General features: G+C 41.5%; 1 protein-coding gene across 1 annotated transcript in view; it reads right to left on the reverse strand.

Annotated features, from left to right (window-relative positions):
* Positions 1 to 1,587: 1,587 nt before the first annotated feature.
* LOC144805539 (uncharacterized) overlaps positions 1,588 to 19,774 on the reverse strand; it is a 165,749-nt gene continuing 147,562 nt past the window's right edge. The window contains exon 7 of the mRNA XM_078672074.1: positions 1,588 to 4,909. Within this exon, the coding sequence (XP_078528200.1) occupies positions 3,287 to 4,909 (1,623 nt within the window). The 3' untranslated portion in view covers positions 1,588 to 3,286. The remainder of the gene's footprint in view (positions 4,910 to 19,774) is intronic.

The following is a 19,774-nucleotide window of genomic DNA, read 5'->3' on the forward strand; positions in this document are numbered from 1 at the left end:
GATTCGAGGTAGTAGGAGTTTGCAGGTTTATTACAGCATAAAGGACAGGAACAGGACAACCTGCACAGGAATAGGATGGCAGCGCTGCTGGGGGCAGAATCGGGATCGGCGTAAGGGAATGGGTAACATTTAATAACAGTGCACGATCATATATACTAAAACAGTTGCATTACAATACATATGATAGGCGGAGCAGTGGGTGTGGTCAATAGCAGTCACGAAAGATAAGGGTGAAAGTAGGTGTAACAGAGGCGTATACATAGACATGTGATGCAAACGTAACAGAATATGTCATGAGTGGGGCGGAAACATGGAGGGGGCTACCTAAGGAGCCGGGACCTCTGACCTAATGGTGCGCGCAAACTGGCAATGACGTGTTACTAGGAGAAGCTGGGGGCTACGAACTCTGTGCTAGGAGCAGAGACTGAAGTCTGGAGAGTCAGGGCGACATGTACCTAAGCAGTATCTAGTATCTGATGTTTAGAGAACATGTTGATATGAACTAAGAGTCAGGAGGGGAGAGGCTAACGGACTCTAAGACTGGAGCATGCATTATTCTACATGTAGTGCGTGATGAAGAATATTAAATGACCATTAAATGCAGTATTTCTCTTACATGGAGACGTAAAGGCTAGACAATGACGGAAACTATTGATGCGATTCAGTAGCTTAGGAATGCAGAGAAGGAGGACTGAACTGATAACTGGAATCATAACATACTCTTGGCAGACTCAGAGGCAGAGCCAGGCTGAGCCGGGCACTGTGAGGCAGGAAGTAAGTGAAGGGTCGAGGATACAGGTGGGGGCTGTATCGCTCCTCAGCGAGGCTTCAGGAGACAGGAGCTGAATCTGGTGTCCGGGCCCTTTTGAGGCCTAGAAACAGGGACTTTACAATGGAATAACGTGCACACTGAGAAACGTGGCAACGTAACTTTACATAGGCCTGATATTCGTAGTATTCACGAGAACTGGAAGCTGACATACTAGAGGTGGACACAACTGTAATTGCGTCTTTAATCGAACATAGGGAATACATATGCATATTAATCATGCGCTCATAACATATGATGGAGGACGCGTAGGGACACAGAACATGGCAAAATTTACTTTTCCACAGCGCTCTGGAAACGGTCTTCGTGTGGGAGATCAACATGTGTGCTCAGCGCGCGCTTTTCGACTATGTGTTTCTGTCTTTCGTGTTCGTATTCAGCCCCATTGTGCATGGTTACTGGTGGCATGTATTTTATTGAATACGAGGTCTGTAGTGTATGTTTCCTCAACTCGGTTGCGATTTTGTTTATTTGGGGATGGTATACTGCGATTACTATAAACGTTAGCGCATCTTCAATGCCTCTTAACTGTCTTACTGCATTAATTAATAGCGCTGCTGTTCATGCCTACGTTTATATTGCAAAGCTTCCCCCATACGTTCTAACTGACCGCAATGTTCTTATACTGCTGCTAGCGTGTTCGCTCACCTTCGTTCTGTGTGTTTCTGCTCCCAAACGCCCCTCGCTGTTTCTTCCTGTTGGCGTCTAAGCGATGTCAGTTAACCGCGGCTCTTACGCTGCGTGACATTGCGCGCATGTTCATTGCTGCTTTAACGAAAACTATTGGATTTACCATTTAAATTCCCTCAAGCCGCACGGCCTTAATGACAGGGTTGAATTTACTTGTTATTTGTAATGCATGGACGCAACGAACAAAGTTCTGTTATTTATTATGAAAACCTGAATCTTTATATTGAAATGAGGCAATCATATGTATTTATATCATGGTGTCAGGCCAGCCCTACATGTATCAACATTGCACACTAAAAGAACAGTAAACACGCCATTTCCACACAGCGCGCAGCGTATTAATAAAGTTTTCTCAAAGCAAGAAAACCTGATTTTCGTTAAAACAGCAATGCGCATGCGCGCAATGTCACGCAGCTTAAGAGCCGCGGTTAACTGACATCGCTTAGACGCCAACTCTTCCAGCAAAATACTGGCATAGTATTTAGATTCAATGTCGAGGAGAGCTATCATTCGGAAGTCATTTCTCTTTCCACTTTTATAGATTGGGTGGATAATAGCGCCTTTCCAGGACTCTGGGATGTTGTGGTTTAGCCTACAGTATGAAAACAGGGGGGCCAAGAGGTCCGACCACAAACCTACGTATGATTTAAACAGGGCCTGAGGAAGACCGTTAGCCCCAGGAGCTCCTTCTGACCTTGCTTTCCTGAGTGTACGGGCAATGTTGTTTCTTAACACTTCTGGTGTTGTCAAGGTCTCCGTCAAGGGGTCTTCGCTTTGCTCCATTCCGTCAAATGTTTTTGCTTCCAGGACATGATTAGCTAAGTTGTTAGGCTCGGTCTTATCAATGCGTTGGGCTTCAAAAGGTAATAACTCTAAATTAGTTGATGGGGGGCTAGAATGACCGTCCCTGTTTGAGTGGTCGCAGAATTGTTTAGGTACAAACTGAGTCCATTCTTCTGAGGTTATATTTGCGCTACCATGCCCACTTTTACCTAAAGGACCCCTGTTAACTAGAGACCAGAATAACTTTGTGTTGGAGTTCTTGCTTACTTGAACCAGCTTCAGCCAGAACTGATCCGATGTGATTTGTTTGTCCTTGTATATAGATGATTTGAAGGTTTTTCGTGCTCGCTTGTAGTTGTTAAATTAGCTTGTGTTTCCTGGGTTTTTCCTAGCCAGGCGTAGAGCCAAGTTTCTTTGAGATTTAAACTTTTTTGTTGCTAATGAAATGCGAGGTTGTGTAATGTGCTGACGAGTACGGCTCGTAGACGGAAATTCGGACATTGATCATCAATTGTTCCACATCAGAGCTTCAGAGGTAAATGCCATGCACTGCAAGGGTTAACCCAGAGAGCTGCCGCTCACATTCTCCTGCTTTCACTTCTAGTTTTCTACACAGTTCTCTGCCCGCTGTCACATAACTATTAATGATGCATAAAATGACCAAAACCACAGCCAGCTCTGAAGAATCTTCCTTTTGTGCTTGTTAAATAGTTTTGAGTGTGTTGGGTTTATATGTTTTATTACTAATCTCTAAAATTAGCTGAACATACCCTTTTTAATCCAAGCATTGTTCATGGTGTTGATTTTACAGGTAGCATGGTCAGGTATGCTTGGATTTCTTTTTTTTTAACTCTCTCACAGAATAAAAACCAACAATGTTTCTTTACTTTTAGTCCACTTTGTGCTAGTCTCCCAATGGGTTTCCTGATATTTCATGTTTTTCCTAACTGTAGGGAAATAAACAATAGCAGAGAATAGACACGTTCATGGATGGTGGAGTGCTCGCTGATGTTTTTTTAGATTTAAAGATTGACAAAAGCTTTTTGCACGTTCACTGCCATGATATGGTTTTTCTCCTGTGTGTCTTCGCTGATGAATCCTTAATGTTGAAGATTGACTAAAACTACTTCCACATTCACTGCACTTGAATGGTTTTTCCCCAGTGTGTGTTCTCTGGTGCCGTTTTAGGTCTGATAAACATATAAAGCTCTTCCCACATTCATTGCACTTGAATGGTTTTTCCCCAGTGTGTGTTCTATGATGCTGTTTTAGGTTTGATAATAGACTAAAGCTCTTCACACATTCATTGCACTTGAATGGTTTTTCCCCAGTATGTGTTCTATGATGCTGTTTTAGGTTTGATAATAGACTAAAGCTCTTCACACATTCATTGCACTTGAATGGTTTTTCCCCAGTGTGTGTTCTCTGATGCTGTTTTAGGTTTGATAATAGACTAAAGCTCTTCACACATTCATTGCACTTGAATGGTTTTTCCCCAGTGTGTGTTTTCTGATGCTGTTTTAGGTTTGATAATAGACTAAAGCTTTTCACACATTCACTGCACTGGAATGGTTTTTCTCCAGTGTGTGTTCGCTGATGCATCCTTAATGTTGAAGATTGACTAAAACTACTTCCACATTCACTGCAAAGGTATGGTTTTTCCCCAGTGTGTGTTTTGTGATGCTTTTTTAGGGTTGATAATAGACAAAAGCTCTTCAGACATTCACTACACTTGAATGTTTTTTCTCCAGTGTGTGTTCTCTGGTGCTGTTTTAGGTTTGATAAACATATAAAGCTCTTCCCACATTCATTGCACTTGAATGGTTTTTCCCCAGTGTGTGTTCTCTGATGCTGTTTTAGGTGCGATAATCGACTAAAGCTCTTCACACATTCACTGCACTGGAATGGTTTTTCTCCAGTGTGTGTTTGCTGATGAATCCTTAATGTTGAAGATTGACTAAAACTACTTCCACATTCACTGCAATGGTATGGTTTTTCCGCAGTGTGTGCTCGCTGATGTGTATGTAGGACTGATAAGCTACAAAATCTCTTCACACAATCACTGCACTGGAATGGTTTTTCTCCAGTGTGTGTTCGCTGATGAATCCTTAATGTTGAAGATTCACTAAAACTACTTCCACATTCACTGCACTTGAATGATTTTTCCCCTTTGTGAGTTTCCTCGTGCCGTTTTAGGTTTGATAATTGACTAAGGCTCTTCCCACATTCATTGCACTTGAATGGTTTTTCCCCAGTGTGTGCTCGCTGATGCCGTTTTAGGTTTGATAATTGACAAAAGCTCTTCCCACATTCATTGCACTTGAATGGTTTTTCCCCAGTGTGTGCTCGCTGATGCCGTTTTAGGTTTGATAATTGACAAAAGCTCTTCCCACATTCATTGCACTTGAATGGCTTTTCCCCTGTGTGTGTTCGCTGATGACTCATGAGTTTAGATGATTCGGAAAAACTACTTCCACATTCACTGCAAGTGTATGCTTTTTCTTTCTTGGTTAGTGTCTCTGAGTCGGGTATGTATTTTTCTACATCTCTTGACTGTGCTTTCTGAAGGGCCAACATGACTGGTAAAGCACTTGTGTTTTTCTCACACTTCCTGTATGTGTGTGGTATTTTGCTCGTTTGCTTTCAGATTAAACACTAAAATGAAAAGGTCACCAAATACTCACCACACTCATAACGTGTGTAAGGCTGCTTTATGGGTGATTGTGTCTTTAGACTGGATAATGGTTCGGCAAGCTTGCGGGTAAAGATCCATCTTCCTTCTGGTCGGTGCACACTGGGACAGTACTCTTTGTTTTATATAGCAGAACCCTCATTTCTTTCAACTTTCAGTTAACTGTGCTTTTCGCTGGTTGTTGTGGAATGGCCTGAAAGAGTTTACAATACACCCCCAGCATTGAATAGTGGCCTGATATCACTTTAGGAAGCAGAGTACTGCTGTAACCACCTCATGATCAGAGCTGGTATTGGACATGGTTACATTAGAAGTGGTTGATCAGTGTTGCCTTCCTTTTCTAGAGGTCATTTTTTCATCTTCAGGCACGGAGGTGCACAACTGAGACTGGTAGAACCACCGAATTGCCCTTGACGGTACTTCCCAAGATCTGTCCGTTTATGTTCAGGTTCGACTGCCTTTGTCGGCACTTACGTTTTCCTGAATACTGGAACTCCATGTTTCGGACTTTGCTTTTGCAGAGTTACAGTACTATCTTCATTATTCTTAAACATTTTGTGCAGTCAAGGATTGTTTTCTGTAGGATGTAAAGAAATTTAAATTACTTAAATGGAAAATACCTGAATGTGCATATACAATTTTTAATTGATTGTAAAAGCATCTCATTTATTAATATTGTTAAAACTTATGAAGACATATTTAAGACTAATTCAACCATACAGAGATATTTGCATAAAAGTTCTTTTAACCCTTTGCAGGTGTTGGACAGCCCCCGGCCATCCGACATCACAATGGTAGTATGCGGAGGATGGCTGGGGGCTGTCCTGACCACGCCTAATCATAAATCACCCGCACCGCGGCGAAATTCGTGCCGCAGTCAACGGGTTAAACATGCCACATCTTATTTATTTCAGCAAAGGTGTTCATAGAGTAACTTAGCAAAAAAAGGGCGCTCACATATAATTGTTAAAACAAGAACAGCTCTTGGAGTAAGAGATGGATCAGGAAGACTCAAGACAGCAAGGTGGACATCAGGATGTTGTACCATACATCAAATCTTATTGTTCATGGAGGTGACTGGTTTCATTCACTACTAACTCAATTTTTCGGGAGGATTCCCCTCGCTGTTATCTCAAGGCCTGATTACAGGAGCCTGTTGTGCGCTGATTGTGTTTGGGGCGCTTGTGGCGTAAAGGGGCTCTATCTGGGCCTTGCAGATCAGTTGACTGGGGGTGAGTGCTTGTATTGTCAACGCTCCGTCCATCATTTCCTTTGGTTTTTCCTTGTAGGCCCTGCATCATGTATCAACCCTTTCCCCATATAAGGTCCCTGCCCAATCTAAAATGGTGGTGCCTCTAAGACTCTAGGAATCTAGATATTGACATAGTCCTTCTTTCAAGAAGGACATGCTAAGTCCTATCATGTTCTATAGCTTCTAAGTATTTTCACAGTGGCGGCCATCTTAGAATGATGTTGTTTACTAATTCTACTTAGAATTCCAGACTGGCTCGGTCTATCGAATTTTTAAGTGCGTCCTAGGCCACTGTTCATCCTATACCCACTATCCCTCTAATCTGGATTCTAGCTTCCTAATTGCAAAATCTAGTTTAACCTAATGTATTTCAACTTCCCTTGTTACATTCACAGCTGGGCCCTCTCTTCAGGATTTGCTGATTTCCACATAGTAATCGCATGCATATAACGCTGGGAAGCCCAAAACAGAAAGAGTATCTTCTTCTCTCTGGACGTCTTCTGTCATGATGCTGCTGTTTAATGGGCTGTCTTTGTAGAACGTAGTCATGGAACTTTCCTCCAGCCACCCCATGATTTGCTCCATCCCTTTCTTCCTTCATCTGACCATCCCCCTTCTCCTCCACTCCCTTCAGCTTCCCCCCACGTGAGCATGTAGTACTCCGGTCCCTCCCCTCTTTCCACTCTGGAAATTTAGAGCCCTTAGCCATGGATTCCCCTTCTCAAAGATCACTAGACTCCAAACTACACTATCATATTCCCCCATAAACTATCTGAAAGCGTATTCAAGAACTGAAAACACAGGCTTCTCAAATGTCTCCCAGAAACCCTTATTTCCACCACCTATGTCTGCACAAATAAAGGAGCTACCATAAGTGACCTTATCTTCTACACTAAAAGACCAGCACAATGAAGGAAAGCCCTTTGCTCTCTGCTCCGGATCACTGAATCCACGAAAACTCCCCAAGGTCTCAGACTCTCGGTAACTCCCTCTATTGTTTGCCGAGCAGAGGCCACCATCTCCTTTATAACAATGGGATTATCCACATCCAAGCATCTGAACGCAGCCTAGAATTACTTGATGACATTTTCCTCACTTATCAAACTCTATGAGATGAATATGTTTCCACCCTGACCCAAGCTCATCCTAGCTTTTTAGCCATCCCACGGGTACCTCGTTCTGTATCCTCCCCTCTACCCACTACTTGTATTGCTCCACCCCCTTCCCTTCCTCCCTATCCACCTTCATCAGATTACCCAACAGCATTCATTTACCATTACCCTTGCAGCTTGTTTCAACCAACATTTTTCATCATAATAGCCTGAACCCTCATCACACCCCTAGAGCAGCGACCACTGAAATACCCTGACTCGATACTAACACCTTCACCTCATTAGTTATTAAACAGGGTAGGCAGACAAAATATCGAAATTAAAATATCGATATACAATAATATCGATGTTTTAATATCGATGGTATAGTATATCGATGTGCCATAATATCGACAGACAGAATATCGAGATTAAGGTATGTATGTTAGTAATATCGAAATTTTGTTGTTTAGTGTTATGTATTTTATTTTGTTGTTTATATGTTTGCTAAATATGTTTAGAAATGTATGTTTGAAAATTAGTAATTTTGTTAACATTTTGCGTTTTAGTATTAGAGCGGGTTGTGGGTTTATAGGGGAATAGGGTGGGAAGTAATTTAATAATAATTAATTAATTAATATATGTTTGTAAATATTTTTAATTAATAATTAATTGGTAATTAATTAATATATATTTTTTTTTTATATCCTCATTTGCGTGCATAGCTCCAATCTATCCAATCCGGAATGTGCCACAGAGATAGGAAAATCGGCTGTGCATCAGTACCTTCTCAGCGTTAGCTGGGAGGGAGATCTTAGTTAAGGGGAGTGGAGGCCAAGTCCCATCAGTACATTCACACATGCCTGGAAATTCCCACTTAGGGCTCGTTGGAGGATAGTGCCCATGACACCGTAGCCCCATTTGTTCCATGTTAAAAACAATGGATGGCAATGCTCGCATTAATCATAGGACTCCTGGGGAAAAAAAAACCAAAAAAAAAAAACCCAGGCTCAATGTGACCGTGCCAGCTGTGTCCAAACAACTCTCCTACTTGGATTTCCACCTCTAGCTAGGTCAAGTTTGGAGATCTGGAGTACCGAGGTTCGCCATTCATAAATTGTGGGAGGCTGGGCGTCCTTCCAATGTCTACAGATCTCTCTGCGAGCTGCCAAAATGGAATAGAATATGAGGTTGGAAGCTGCATTACGTACTTTGTTCTTTAGACCAAAGATGACAAGGGGCAGATCTATGGAAAAGTGGGAGCCCAACGCCAAAGATAGGTCATTACCTATTGACTCTCAATATGATGATATTTCTGGGCATTCATAAAACATATGGATATCAGATGCGGCAACCATTCGGCATCTTGGACACGAGACCGGACCTGTCGATGAAAATTTTGACAGTCTCAAAGGGGAGTAATAGGCCCTATGGATTGTGAAAATATGGTTCCGACGTAGCCAAGCTGGCTTCACCAGGTCCCATAATACCTCGCATGAAGCTGACCAAAGCTCGTCCAAATCTATGTCTGGCAATGCGTCGGCCCATAATGTTGCTGGGAGGCAATATTTACCATCTATTTCCTCCATAATCTTCTTGTACCACAAAGATATTTCCTTTTTTGCAGGGGGGTGATCTAGCAGACACATTACTAAATCGCTAGTGGCTCCTATAGGTAAACTACTACTTCGAGATGTCTGTGTGTTGTGTGCATGGGACCAGCTTGAAATTTGTATAAACTTGAATCTTGACAAACTCGGCCCCACCTTGTTTATTAAGTAGTCCCAAGGGAGTGGTGTACCGTCCATAAACAAGTCCCCCCAGGTGTTAATGCCAGCCTCTCTTAGTGGTTGGATTAATGTATCTTCTGCCCAAGCTGGGGGAGATGGTAGATCCCATATTGGAGCTCTCTCTGAATAGTATCCTAATTTAATTGCCTGCCTTATTCTATACCATGTGGAAGCTATCCCCTTTAAAGTCTTTAGTTTTATTTATTTTTTAAATTTTGGGTCTCCGAATTTGAACAAAAAACTGCTCTGTCCGACTCCCTCGCAATTCAATAACATAGAGAACATTTGGCCTGCCCCTGTTGCTGCTGGTATTCCAAGCAGCATGCGGCTGTGTGAGAGCTGAAACGCCCATGCATAAATCTGAAGATCCGGTCCCGCTAACCCTCCCTTCTCTCTGCGGCGTCGTATTTTCTTCCAAGAAATTAATTAATATTAATTAGTTAATTAATTAATATATGTTTGTAAATATTTTTAAATAATAATTAATTGGTAATTATTATTAATTAGTTAATTAATTAATATAATTTTGTACATATTTTTTAATTAATAATTAATTGGTAATTAATTAATATTAATTAGTTAATTAATTAATATAATTTTGTACATATTTTTAATTAATAATTAATTGGTAAATAATTAATATTAATTAGTTAATTACATTAATTAGAGTAATTTTTTTATATATATAATTTTTTTATTGTTAATTAATTATTTGGGAAAAATTAATATTAATTAGTAAATTAAATTAATTATAGCTAATGTGCTAATATATTTACTTTATTGTTATTGTTAATTAATAATTAATTGGTAATTAAATAATGTTAATTAATTTTGGGTAAAGGAGTATTTTTAGGGTTCAGGGTCAGTTTTCAGTTCTTGGGTAAAGGGGTATTTTTTGGGTTCAGGGTCAGTTTTCAGTTTTTGGGTAAAGGGGTATTTTTAGGGTTCAGGGTCAGTTTTCAGTTTTTGGGTAAAGGGGTATTTTTAGGGTTCAGGGTCAGTTTTCAGTTCTTGGGTAAAGGGGTATTTTTAGGGTTCAGGGTCAGTTTTCAGTTTTTGGGTAAAGGGGTATTTTTAGGGTTCAGGGTCAGTTTTGGGTTTTTGGGGTACAGGGGTATTTTTAGGGTTCAGGGTCAGTTTTGGGTTTTTGGGGTACAAGCGTACAGGGTAAAAATAAAATAAATTTAAATTTATTTTAAATCAATTAAATGAAATTTAAAAAAAAGATATTACATTAAATTATTAAGTTTTTAATTTATTTTAAATGTATATGTATTACTTTTAATTTTTTAATTATGTTTTAATGTTTTTATTTAATATTTATTAAATTATATGTATTTTAAAATTATTTTTACATTATTATTAATACATTTAAAAAAACGATATTTTTAATTTCGATATTTTTGTACTACGATATTATTTTTTTGATATTTTTGTACTTACGATTATGTAGATATAATTTCGATATTTTTGTGTCGATATTTTTGTATGTAGATATTCTGTCTGTCGATATTATGTCAGACATTCATTAAACAGTAGATGGTTGAGGTAGTAAACATACATTCGGTATCCCCATTCAGTACAAAAGAGGTAGATAGTAGTGTATGGATAGCATAGGTGACTAGTAGTCAAAAACGAATGATCCACGAGGGAATCAGAATGTTTCACAAAACACATTTATTAAACAGTAGGTGGTTGAAGAAGTAAACACACATTTGGTATTCGCCTTCAATATAAAACATGTAGGCAATAATATAATATATGGATCACATAGGTGACTAGAGGTCAACATAGAATTAAAGTCTTAGGATGTGAATTTGTTCATTAGAAGCATTTTTACTTCTTTTTTGAAGGAGGTAAAGGAAGAGATTCCACGTACCACTGGAGGTAGGGAGTTTCAAACCTTAGGTGCAATCCCATAGAATGCTTTGCAACCAGTTTTTTTTTTATGGAAGGATTGTGGTTTCAGTAGTGAACTCGCACTTCGCAGTTGTCTGAATCCTCCCGATCGCTCAAACTTTAGAGCGAAGTAACTGGAGGTATTATTATGCAGGGCATTATGGGTCATGCAAGCTATCTTTAGGTGCATTCTTGCCTCGTAGGGCAGCCAGTTCAGAACTTTCAAGGACGGAAAGATGTAGTTATTTCTTTTAGTTCCTGATAACAGTTTGGCCGCAACGTTAAGCGATGCCAACACTACGACACTATACTCCAACAAATCCTCTCTACGGCACTCTACTCCCCCACTCCGCTCTACGACACTGTGATCCTTCACTCCACACAATGACACTGTACTCCAACAAATCTTCTCTACGGCACTCTACTCTCCCACTCCAATCCCACTCCACTCTACGACACTGTGATCCTTTAGTCCACACTATGACACTGTACTCCAACAAATCCTCTATGGTACTCTACTCCCCACTCCACTCTACGACACTGTGATCCTACACTCCAATCTACGACACTGTACTCCAACAAATCCTCTCTACGGCACTCTACTCCCCACTCCACTCTACGACACTGTGATACTTCACTCCACTCTACAACACTGTACTCCAACAAATCCTCTCATCAGCACTCTACACCCCACTCTACTCTACGACACTGTGATCCTTCGATCCACTCTACAACACTGTACTCCAACAAATCCTCTCTACAGCACTCTACGACACTGTGATACTTCACTCCACTCTACAACACTGTACTCCAACAAATCCTCTCATCAGCACTCTACACCCCACTCTACTCTACGACACTGTGATCCTTCGCTCCACTCTACAACACTGAACTCCAACAAATCCTCTCTACAGCACTCTACTCCCCTACTCCACTCTGCAATGCTATAATCCTTCACTCTACACTATAACACTGTGCTCCATAAGTATAAGGGACGTAAACCCCGTGTGTTCAAGGCTTTACGTAATTTGATAACATGTCATGGCTTAGTAGATACTTGGAGTAACATGAATCCCGAATTACCAGGCTATACTTATTACTCATTTCCACATAGGAAAATGGCACGTTTAGATAATTTTTTTGCTCCCTTATCGATATTAACGGACGCTCAGGTTGAATTATTTCCTAAAGTTACATCTGACCATGCACCAATTGTTTTAAGTATACCTGACTTGAAGATTGCCTATGAGGGGAGAACTTTTACTTTTGATAGAAAAACTTTGTCTAGATGAAGAGTTTCAGACAGTTATGTCAAAATGGATAAAGTAATTTATTAACGTGAATTTGTGCTCGGCCAGTATAGACATAGTATGGGATACATTTAAAGCTTGCTTCAGAGGGGAGGTGATGAGTTTTGGTTATTATCGTCAGAAAAAGTTAAGGGCGGAAATGCAAGATCTGTATACTGCTTTAAAAAATTTGGAGGAGAATTTAATAAAGGAATTACAAAAAACTGATAGTCAAAGGGATATAAGAGAAGCGGAGGATAAGGTAGCTAGAAGTCGGGCTAAGATTTCAGGGATCTGGAGTAAAGAAAATGCAAGAAAGTATTTGGTACATAAGAGACAATTGCATGAATATGGTGAGGCAATTAGTAGATCCCTCGCTTTACGGTTAAAGATGCAATCAACATCAAGATCTATTTCTAAACTGCAGGATCAATATGGTAATGTTCAACAAGATCCAGATAAAATTCTAGATATTTTTCAGCAATTCTATACGGAATTATACACGCAACAAATAGTTGACAGAGTAAATTCAAGATTTGATTTGGGGGATTTTATACAACTAAGTGATAATGATAAGGAGTGGTTGGAAAGCCCTTTTTTTTCTGGAAGAGTTAGAATTGGCGGTAAAAAGTCTGGCGAATGGTAAGGCTGCAGGACCAGATTACATTCCTGGTGAAGTCTACAAATTAGTTTTTGAGCAAATAAAATATATTATGCTGGATACTTTTAGAACGGCACAAAATGGTAAAGCACCATCGTCATGGAATGATGCTACCATTGTGGTTTTCAGTAAAAGACGATTTCTTTACTCAACTGTGACAGCAAATTGTACTCAAAAGTTATAGCTAACCGCATCTCTAAAGTTATCACCCCGCTGGTCTCATTAAACCAACATGGATTTATTCCTAATAGAGGTACAGTGACACATATAAATAAAGTTATAACTCTTTTTGATATCGCTCAGGCAGAAAACCGTGCATTGGCTTTAATATTACTCGATGCTGAGAAAGCGTTCGATTGCGTAGAATGGCACTATTTATGGGAGGTAATGCAAAGATCAGGTTTTGGAGATACATTTCTGACTGCAGATCAAGTGTTATACTCTGCCCCTGATGCTAGAATTGCAGCAATGGGCAAGAAATCATCATTGATAAAAATCACAAGAGGGACTCGGCAAGGATGCCCGTGCTCGCCATTATTGTTTGCCTTATTTATTAATCCTTTATTAAATAGACTATCCAACACCCCATGAATTACACCATTTATAGCGCAAAACATATCACACACAGTATTTGCTTATGCAGACGATGTTGCGGTGGCTACGGTTAATCCAGACGAGGCACTAATAGAGATTTAGCGGTTGGCCCTAGAATTTGGTTTATTATCAGGATACAAATTAAACTCTGCAAAGACACAAGTTTTATGTACCGGTAATATTCAAACTAGCGACCCTAGAGTTGTATCCGAAGTAACGTACCTTGGTATCATAATCAAGACTTCTATGAAAGATATTGTTGAAACCAATTGGGTCAGCACACTTCAACATATCAAGCATTCGTTAGACAGATGGGGACGCTTGCAATTAACAATTATTGGCAGAGGGAACATCATTAAAATGAGTATTTTATCAAAAGTTCTATATCTCTTTAGAGCTATACCTCTAGAGATTCCACCACATTACATTCAACAGTTGCAATCTGTATGTGCAAGATTTCTTTGGGCTCCGGGAAAATCCCGTCGGGCAATGAGACTCGAGAGAGGTGGTCGGGCTATCCCCGATTTCTTGCTATATTTCTATGTATGCTTTTTACAAAGATTGCGACTGTTACTAACCGGGGAATCGGTAGAGGATATGGCAGAGGCACCATCCATATTTTATTTATTGCTAGGGACTCACGCTAGACGCAGCTTATTTAAAGAACTTGAAGGCAATTATTATAAGAGAACACGATATAAGGTTCTGGAATCCGCCTATGCAGTTTGGAGGAAGGTCTAGAGAATGATACATTTAGGGAAACTGACACATTACACACTGTTCGATGCAGAGAAAATACTACCCTCTATCTTTTGGGACCGGGTTGCTAAAGAATGGATGCAAAGGGGGGTAACGCAAATTGGGGATGTTTGAATCAGATGGGTTCATTACAACTTATGTGAGCTTGACATCAAAATATCAATTAACTAAATCATCCTTCTTTAAATATCTGCAAGTAAGGGATTTTGTAAATCGAAGGCATATTCTACCTGATACTGTTCCTATAGTAGAGGCTATTCGTACACGGAAAAAAATTGGACTTCTGTATAATATATGAATGGATCATAGACCTGATGACTTACAGAAGTTCAACGTGTATTGGCAGCATCAGCTGGGGGAACCTGGTCTAGGTATAGAAGATGCAATGGTGATGTTCAGGGAAACGTTCTTATCGGCTAACTTGAAGGCTCAGTTTTTTAAGACTGTGTTTAGATTATATTACTCTCCAGAGCGGATGAAGAAGTAGGGCTCACAATATGATGGGAAATGGTTCCGTTGTAAAAATGATAATGCTGATAGTATTCATATATTTTTTAGCTGTACTAAACTGCACCCATTGTTGACTCATATTGAACATTTTCTCACTATGATTACAAAGACTACTGTGAAGATTTCTCCAGCACTTATGCTACTCAGAATAGGGGGTAACGTGAAGAAGGGAACTGTTTTATACGAATATAGGTATTTGTTATTTGTGGCTATGACTGCCGCATGTCTTTGTATCGCCTCTGATTGGTTACAAGAGGAACCTCCCGCGTTTGAATTTTGGAGAGCTAAATTATATAATCTTTACGAGTTGGAGTGGAGTCTGTATGCTTTAAAGGGGGCAAAGAAACAGAGACTTGGTATGTTAATTTGGGGTGCAATTCATGAACATTTAGCGATGCGAAATTTTGATTGGTTAATCGGCTGTATAAATGCTCTCATATTGAATTTTATGATTTGTTACATATATGTTTTGTATGTGCTGATGACTTGTCCCCTCGTGAGAACAATAAAAAATTTAAAAATGAAAGACACTGTGCTCCAACAAATCCTCTCTATGGCACTCTACTCCCAGACTTGTAAAAAGTTCAATCGGGTCGGGGACAATCGATATTTGCCCGGCGGTATTGCCTCTGTGACCCTCTAGTAATTTAAATCAATGAAGAGGCAGGCGCTGGAGACTGGAAAGCAGGAAACAAGGTTTTTTTATTCTCTCCGGAGGAGAACACAACGAAACGGACAGAAGGTATCGTTCTGAGGTGCTCTAACTGTATTTCTGAGGCCTGGCCTCTTATATCCACATTTATGACTTTATTGCAGATTACACATACATGTTTAAAGCTTTGATGTGCGGAAAAGACATTCTCGGAACTCCCCTTTGGGCCCGTTCCCACACACATTTACAGTTAAAGTCCCCACCCTAGTCACAACAGGTGATGAGCATCGCGCAGCTGGATAATCCGCCGATTCACGGAATGTGGGGAGTCTGATCGGATCTCATGGGGTGGGGGGGGCTTTGATCAACCCGGGGATTCTTTGATGGGGGAAGCTTTCTATTGTACGGGGAGGGGCAAGGATGGTATCGGCAGAGCTGGGTGTCGGCTTGGGAACGGGGAGGACAAAACGGGCACACGGGGAAAAAGGGGGTTTGCATCTAAGGGCCGGAGATCATGAAAGGAAAGCAGGGAGGTGTCGCGCTGGGAACAGGATGAGGGCCGGGGGCAGAGCAGCGCCGAAGAGGGGTTTATGACTCAAGGCAGGTGCAAGCAGGGGGTGGTCAGCGTGCAGGCTTAGTGAAGGCAAAGGGCTATGTCAGGGGCCAGCGGCATGCAAAAGGGTTTGTTCTGATCGGGGCATCTTAAAATGGCGGGCGCGCACGACAAAAGTGTGGCATCAGGGGAAGAGGCAAGATGGCGCAGATAATGTTCACCAAAACGCACTAATTTTCCACAGTCCTCCCTTTAACATATTCAAGACATCTTGCTGGTTCATTTTCTACTCGGGTCTATTGTGGTGGGCATGAGAAAGAAAACGGTAGGAACCCTAGAAAAAGAGTTGTAAACAATACATTTTGAGGTTTCTAGTTTTTAGGAGGTGCACCTATTTGATAAACTTTGATAAATTTGTTCAGCAGGAAAGTCATAGGAATGAAATACAAAAACGGCGAGCAGCAAGTACATATCATAACGTGAACTGGCAGGTTAATACATATTTCAGATTCGGTTTGGAGCAGGATCAATACAATGGCGGCTGGGAGAGAAATGAGGCGTAGCAAAACGGTGGTTGAGGATGTCGAATGTTCGAAGTTTTATGAGTTCTCATTGTTCTTTGTGGTCTTTCGTTGGCGCTGTTGAGCACCGGCGGTGAAGCTACGAGTCCAGCTCTGTTCTAAGTTCTGCGTTGCAGGGCACGACCCTTTCCTCGCGTTTCTGGTCGGAAAGGTCCTTTTCGCCCTGTGTCCTTTGAGGTGATTGTCAGAAAGTTCCGATGGAAGAAGAGCGTTCAAAACAGTCCATAGGGTAGGTCAGAGGAAAAAGGGGGATGGAGCAAGGCCAAATTGGGAACAAACTAGGGGAACGAGAGACTTCAAATGGGCGGGCGTGCGACGGAATTCAGAGAGCGGGGACTTGTCGAAAGGCACTGGACGTCGAGCAGGGGCATCAGGTCGACCCTCTCTTTTCATGCTGTCGAAAACAGTGCCTCGTCCTGCAGCTCCTTTCAGTCGTGGTCTCGCCTTGGCTAATGTCGCAGGTGTCCCTTAGTCTGCAGTCGGGCCTCGTGCTCCCACATCCGGTCCTTCTCTCCTCCAACAGCAGTACCCTTAAACAAGTTTGGAAAGACAGTCTTTAGAAAATTTGCAGATGAAGATAATCAAAAAGTCTATTTCTCTCCCAGCTCCAGGCAAAGAATGAAAATGTCCGTTATATTTAACGTTCACAACTGGCATATGAATGACCGGTGGCGGACCTGTTGGATTTACTATGACTTTCCTTCATAATCATTTATTACAGGCATGACAGTTCATCTGATGGTAACCCACCTTCGGGAGACAAATCTGGCAAAGACATGCCGTTCTCTAGAGTTTCACATTTACAAAAGGGTACAGTGAGTCGTCAACATGGTACTACACAGGTATTTTGCTGAGAGACGAACAGGGCTAAACATTTCCTTTCTATCGGCGCATCCTGTTTTTCAACTACTGCGGGGTTCATTTTGATGATTTCTTTACCTTGGTCTAGTCTGTTAACCTTGTAAAACATCATTCTGGGTCCTACGTAACCTTTTACAGCCCGGTTACTTAACTAGGAAGGACAGGGGTTTTATGGGAAACAACCAGGGACATAGACAGGGGAGGTAACGGGGGTGATCGTTTTTCTGGTTTGGGTATTGCGACGATTCGGGGAGGGGAGGGTCGCGTATTCTGAGGTCCTTGTTTTATACTATAGGAGCCGTTGACATGTAGTTCCCTTATTTCGGGCCAGATTAGGGAACCTCTGTCGTCTTACCTGTCCTTTCCCTTACGGCCCAACCTGGGTTCATTGACTTCTAGCGGAAAAGGAGAGGTAATGACGCGGCCTCAGGGTGATTGTATTAAAGACAAGCGTTTGTGCAAATACTGACGGTATTTGAAGCCAATTAGGTGGTGTGCTAGGGGTGGCAATCTGCCAATTTCGGGGCTAACCACTCGGAAGAGTGGTAGTGCAAAAATAGGAGAGAGAGAGAGAGAGAGAGAGAGAGAGAGAGAGAGAGAGAGAGAGAGAGAGAGAGAGAGTGCAACGGCAGGCTAAATAGTACACGTGCAACAGAGAGGGCGGCAGTGCATTCAAGAAAGGCTATTTAGCGCATTACACAGTAAAGGGTATTCACGAGTCCGCGTTAGAATCTTGTAATCATGCAGTTTGAGCATTAGACAGGGTAGAGGGGACGTGCTTTGAGAAAAGGAAAGAAAAGAGGAGGTACCATTTTGTCGCACTTTCTCGCATTCTCGGTCCTTTGACCAGTTGGGTCAACGCCTCAGTCACACACACACACATTCCCTCACAGTTTCGCATCATACGTAACGTGGGTTCATTCGTCCGGTCTGGTTTAAGGGTGATCACTTTTTATCAGGTCGTGCTAATTTTTCGGGTTTGTTCGATACGTGAGTAGTTTGCAGGCGTGCTTAGACACCACCCTGCGGCGCTAGTCCGTTTCGTGTATTTAGACATGGCAAGGTCTCAGATCTTCGCCACACCTTGGCTGTAATCTCTGATGTAACCTGCAGAGGGAGGAAAAAAGGGGGGGGGTGGGGGAGACAGCATTCGCACGCATTCAGATACATGGATTCATAAGTCCTTTACTTACCTCTTACTCGTCTTTCCTCCTTGGGGCAGGGTCCCCGGGGATATAGTTTTCGGAGTCGGGGGGGGGGTAGTGTGTTCATGTAGGGCGTGTGCGGGGAAACATAAAAAGGAAACCAGAGGTGCCTAGTGCGAGGTATCTAGTCAAAGGATATATCTCACTATCGGGATCCTTAAACCTCTTTCAACGCCGTGGCGTTCTAAAGTTCTTCGGTTCTTGGGTCCCTGCTACTTTGGAACGTTGTACTTTACAATATTTACATTATTTCATTTCACCCTCCTTTTACATTCCCTCATTTACACCATTCGTTTTACCCATCCTTGGAAGTCACGGTCTTCCTCTACGCGAGAGTTCATGAGTCAGTCGCGTACTTTTAAGGCGGAGTGTCGTGTTGTCGATCCGATCCGTCCTCCAGGGCTGGGCAACCATCTTCCTTTAACCTTAAAGAGAGAGCAGAGTAGGGTGCACAGAAAAAGAACTTTCCTACCCATCCCATATTGTTTTAAAATAAAGCATGCAATACCCGTCCATAGTTTCAAAGACTTTATTTTGCAAATTCATTTCAGCATATGGATTAGGAGGGTGTGGTCGTATTTGGTCGGTCGTGGCAATGGCTAAAGTGCGTACAGTGGGGGGGTGTCGTTTGCAACAATAAAAACATCGGAAAGTTTTACTCATTCATTTGTAAGAGACTAAAACGTCTATTAATTGGCTGGGGGTTCGGGGGCAGATATTTTCATAATTTAGAAACATAATCATAACAGTTGTAATCAGATTTCCTATATGCATACCGTACGTGTGCATCGTAAATGAGGTTTACATCAGTTATAAAAATATAATACAGTGTATATTTGTAATCAACATTTGTAATGGGGATTCTTTCATACTGTTCGTCGAGTGAGCTCTCCTTGTCTTTTCTAGCCAAGTGTACAAAGGATCACAAAAATCTCAGAACATCAAGTTTATATTAGTGCGAAGGAACACCACGAGGTGTTCGTAAGTTCCGATTGATACCAGCGCCATTTTGGGCGGGGCTGGCACAGTCCGGAAGCAGCATCAGGGGGAAATGTTTCCATTACTGGCAGTTTGGACCAGAGT

The sequence above is a fragment of the Lissotriton helveticus genome, chromosome 1_2 (assembly GCF_964261635.1).
Source record: "Lissotriton helveticus chromosome 1_2, aLisHel1.1, whole genome shotgun sequence".
NCBI classification, from domain to species: domain Eukaryota; kingdom Metazoa; phylum Chordata; class Amphibia; order Caudata; family Salamandridae; genus Lissotriton; species Lissotriton helveticus.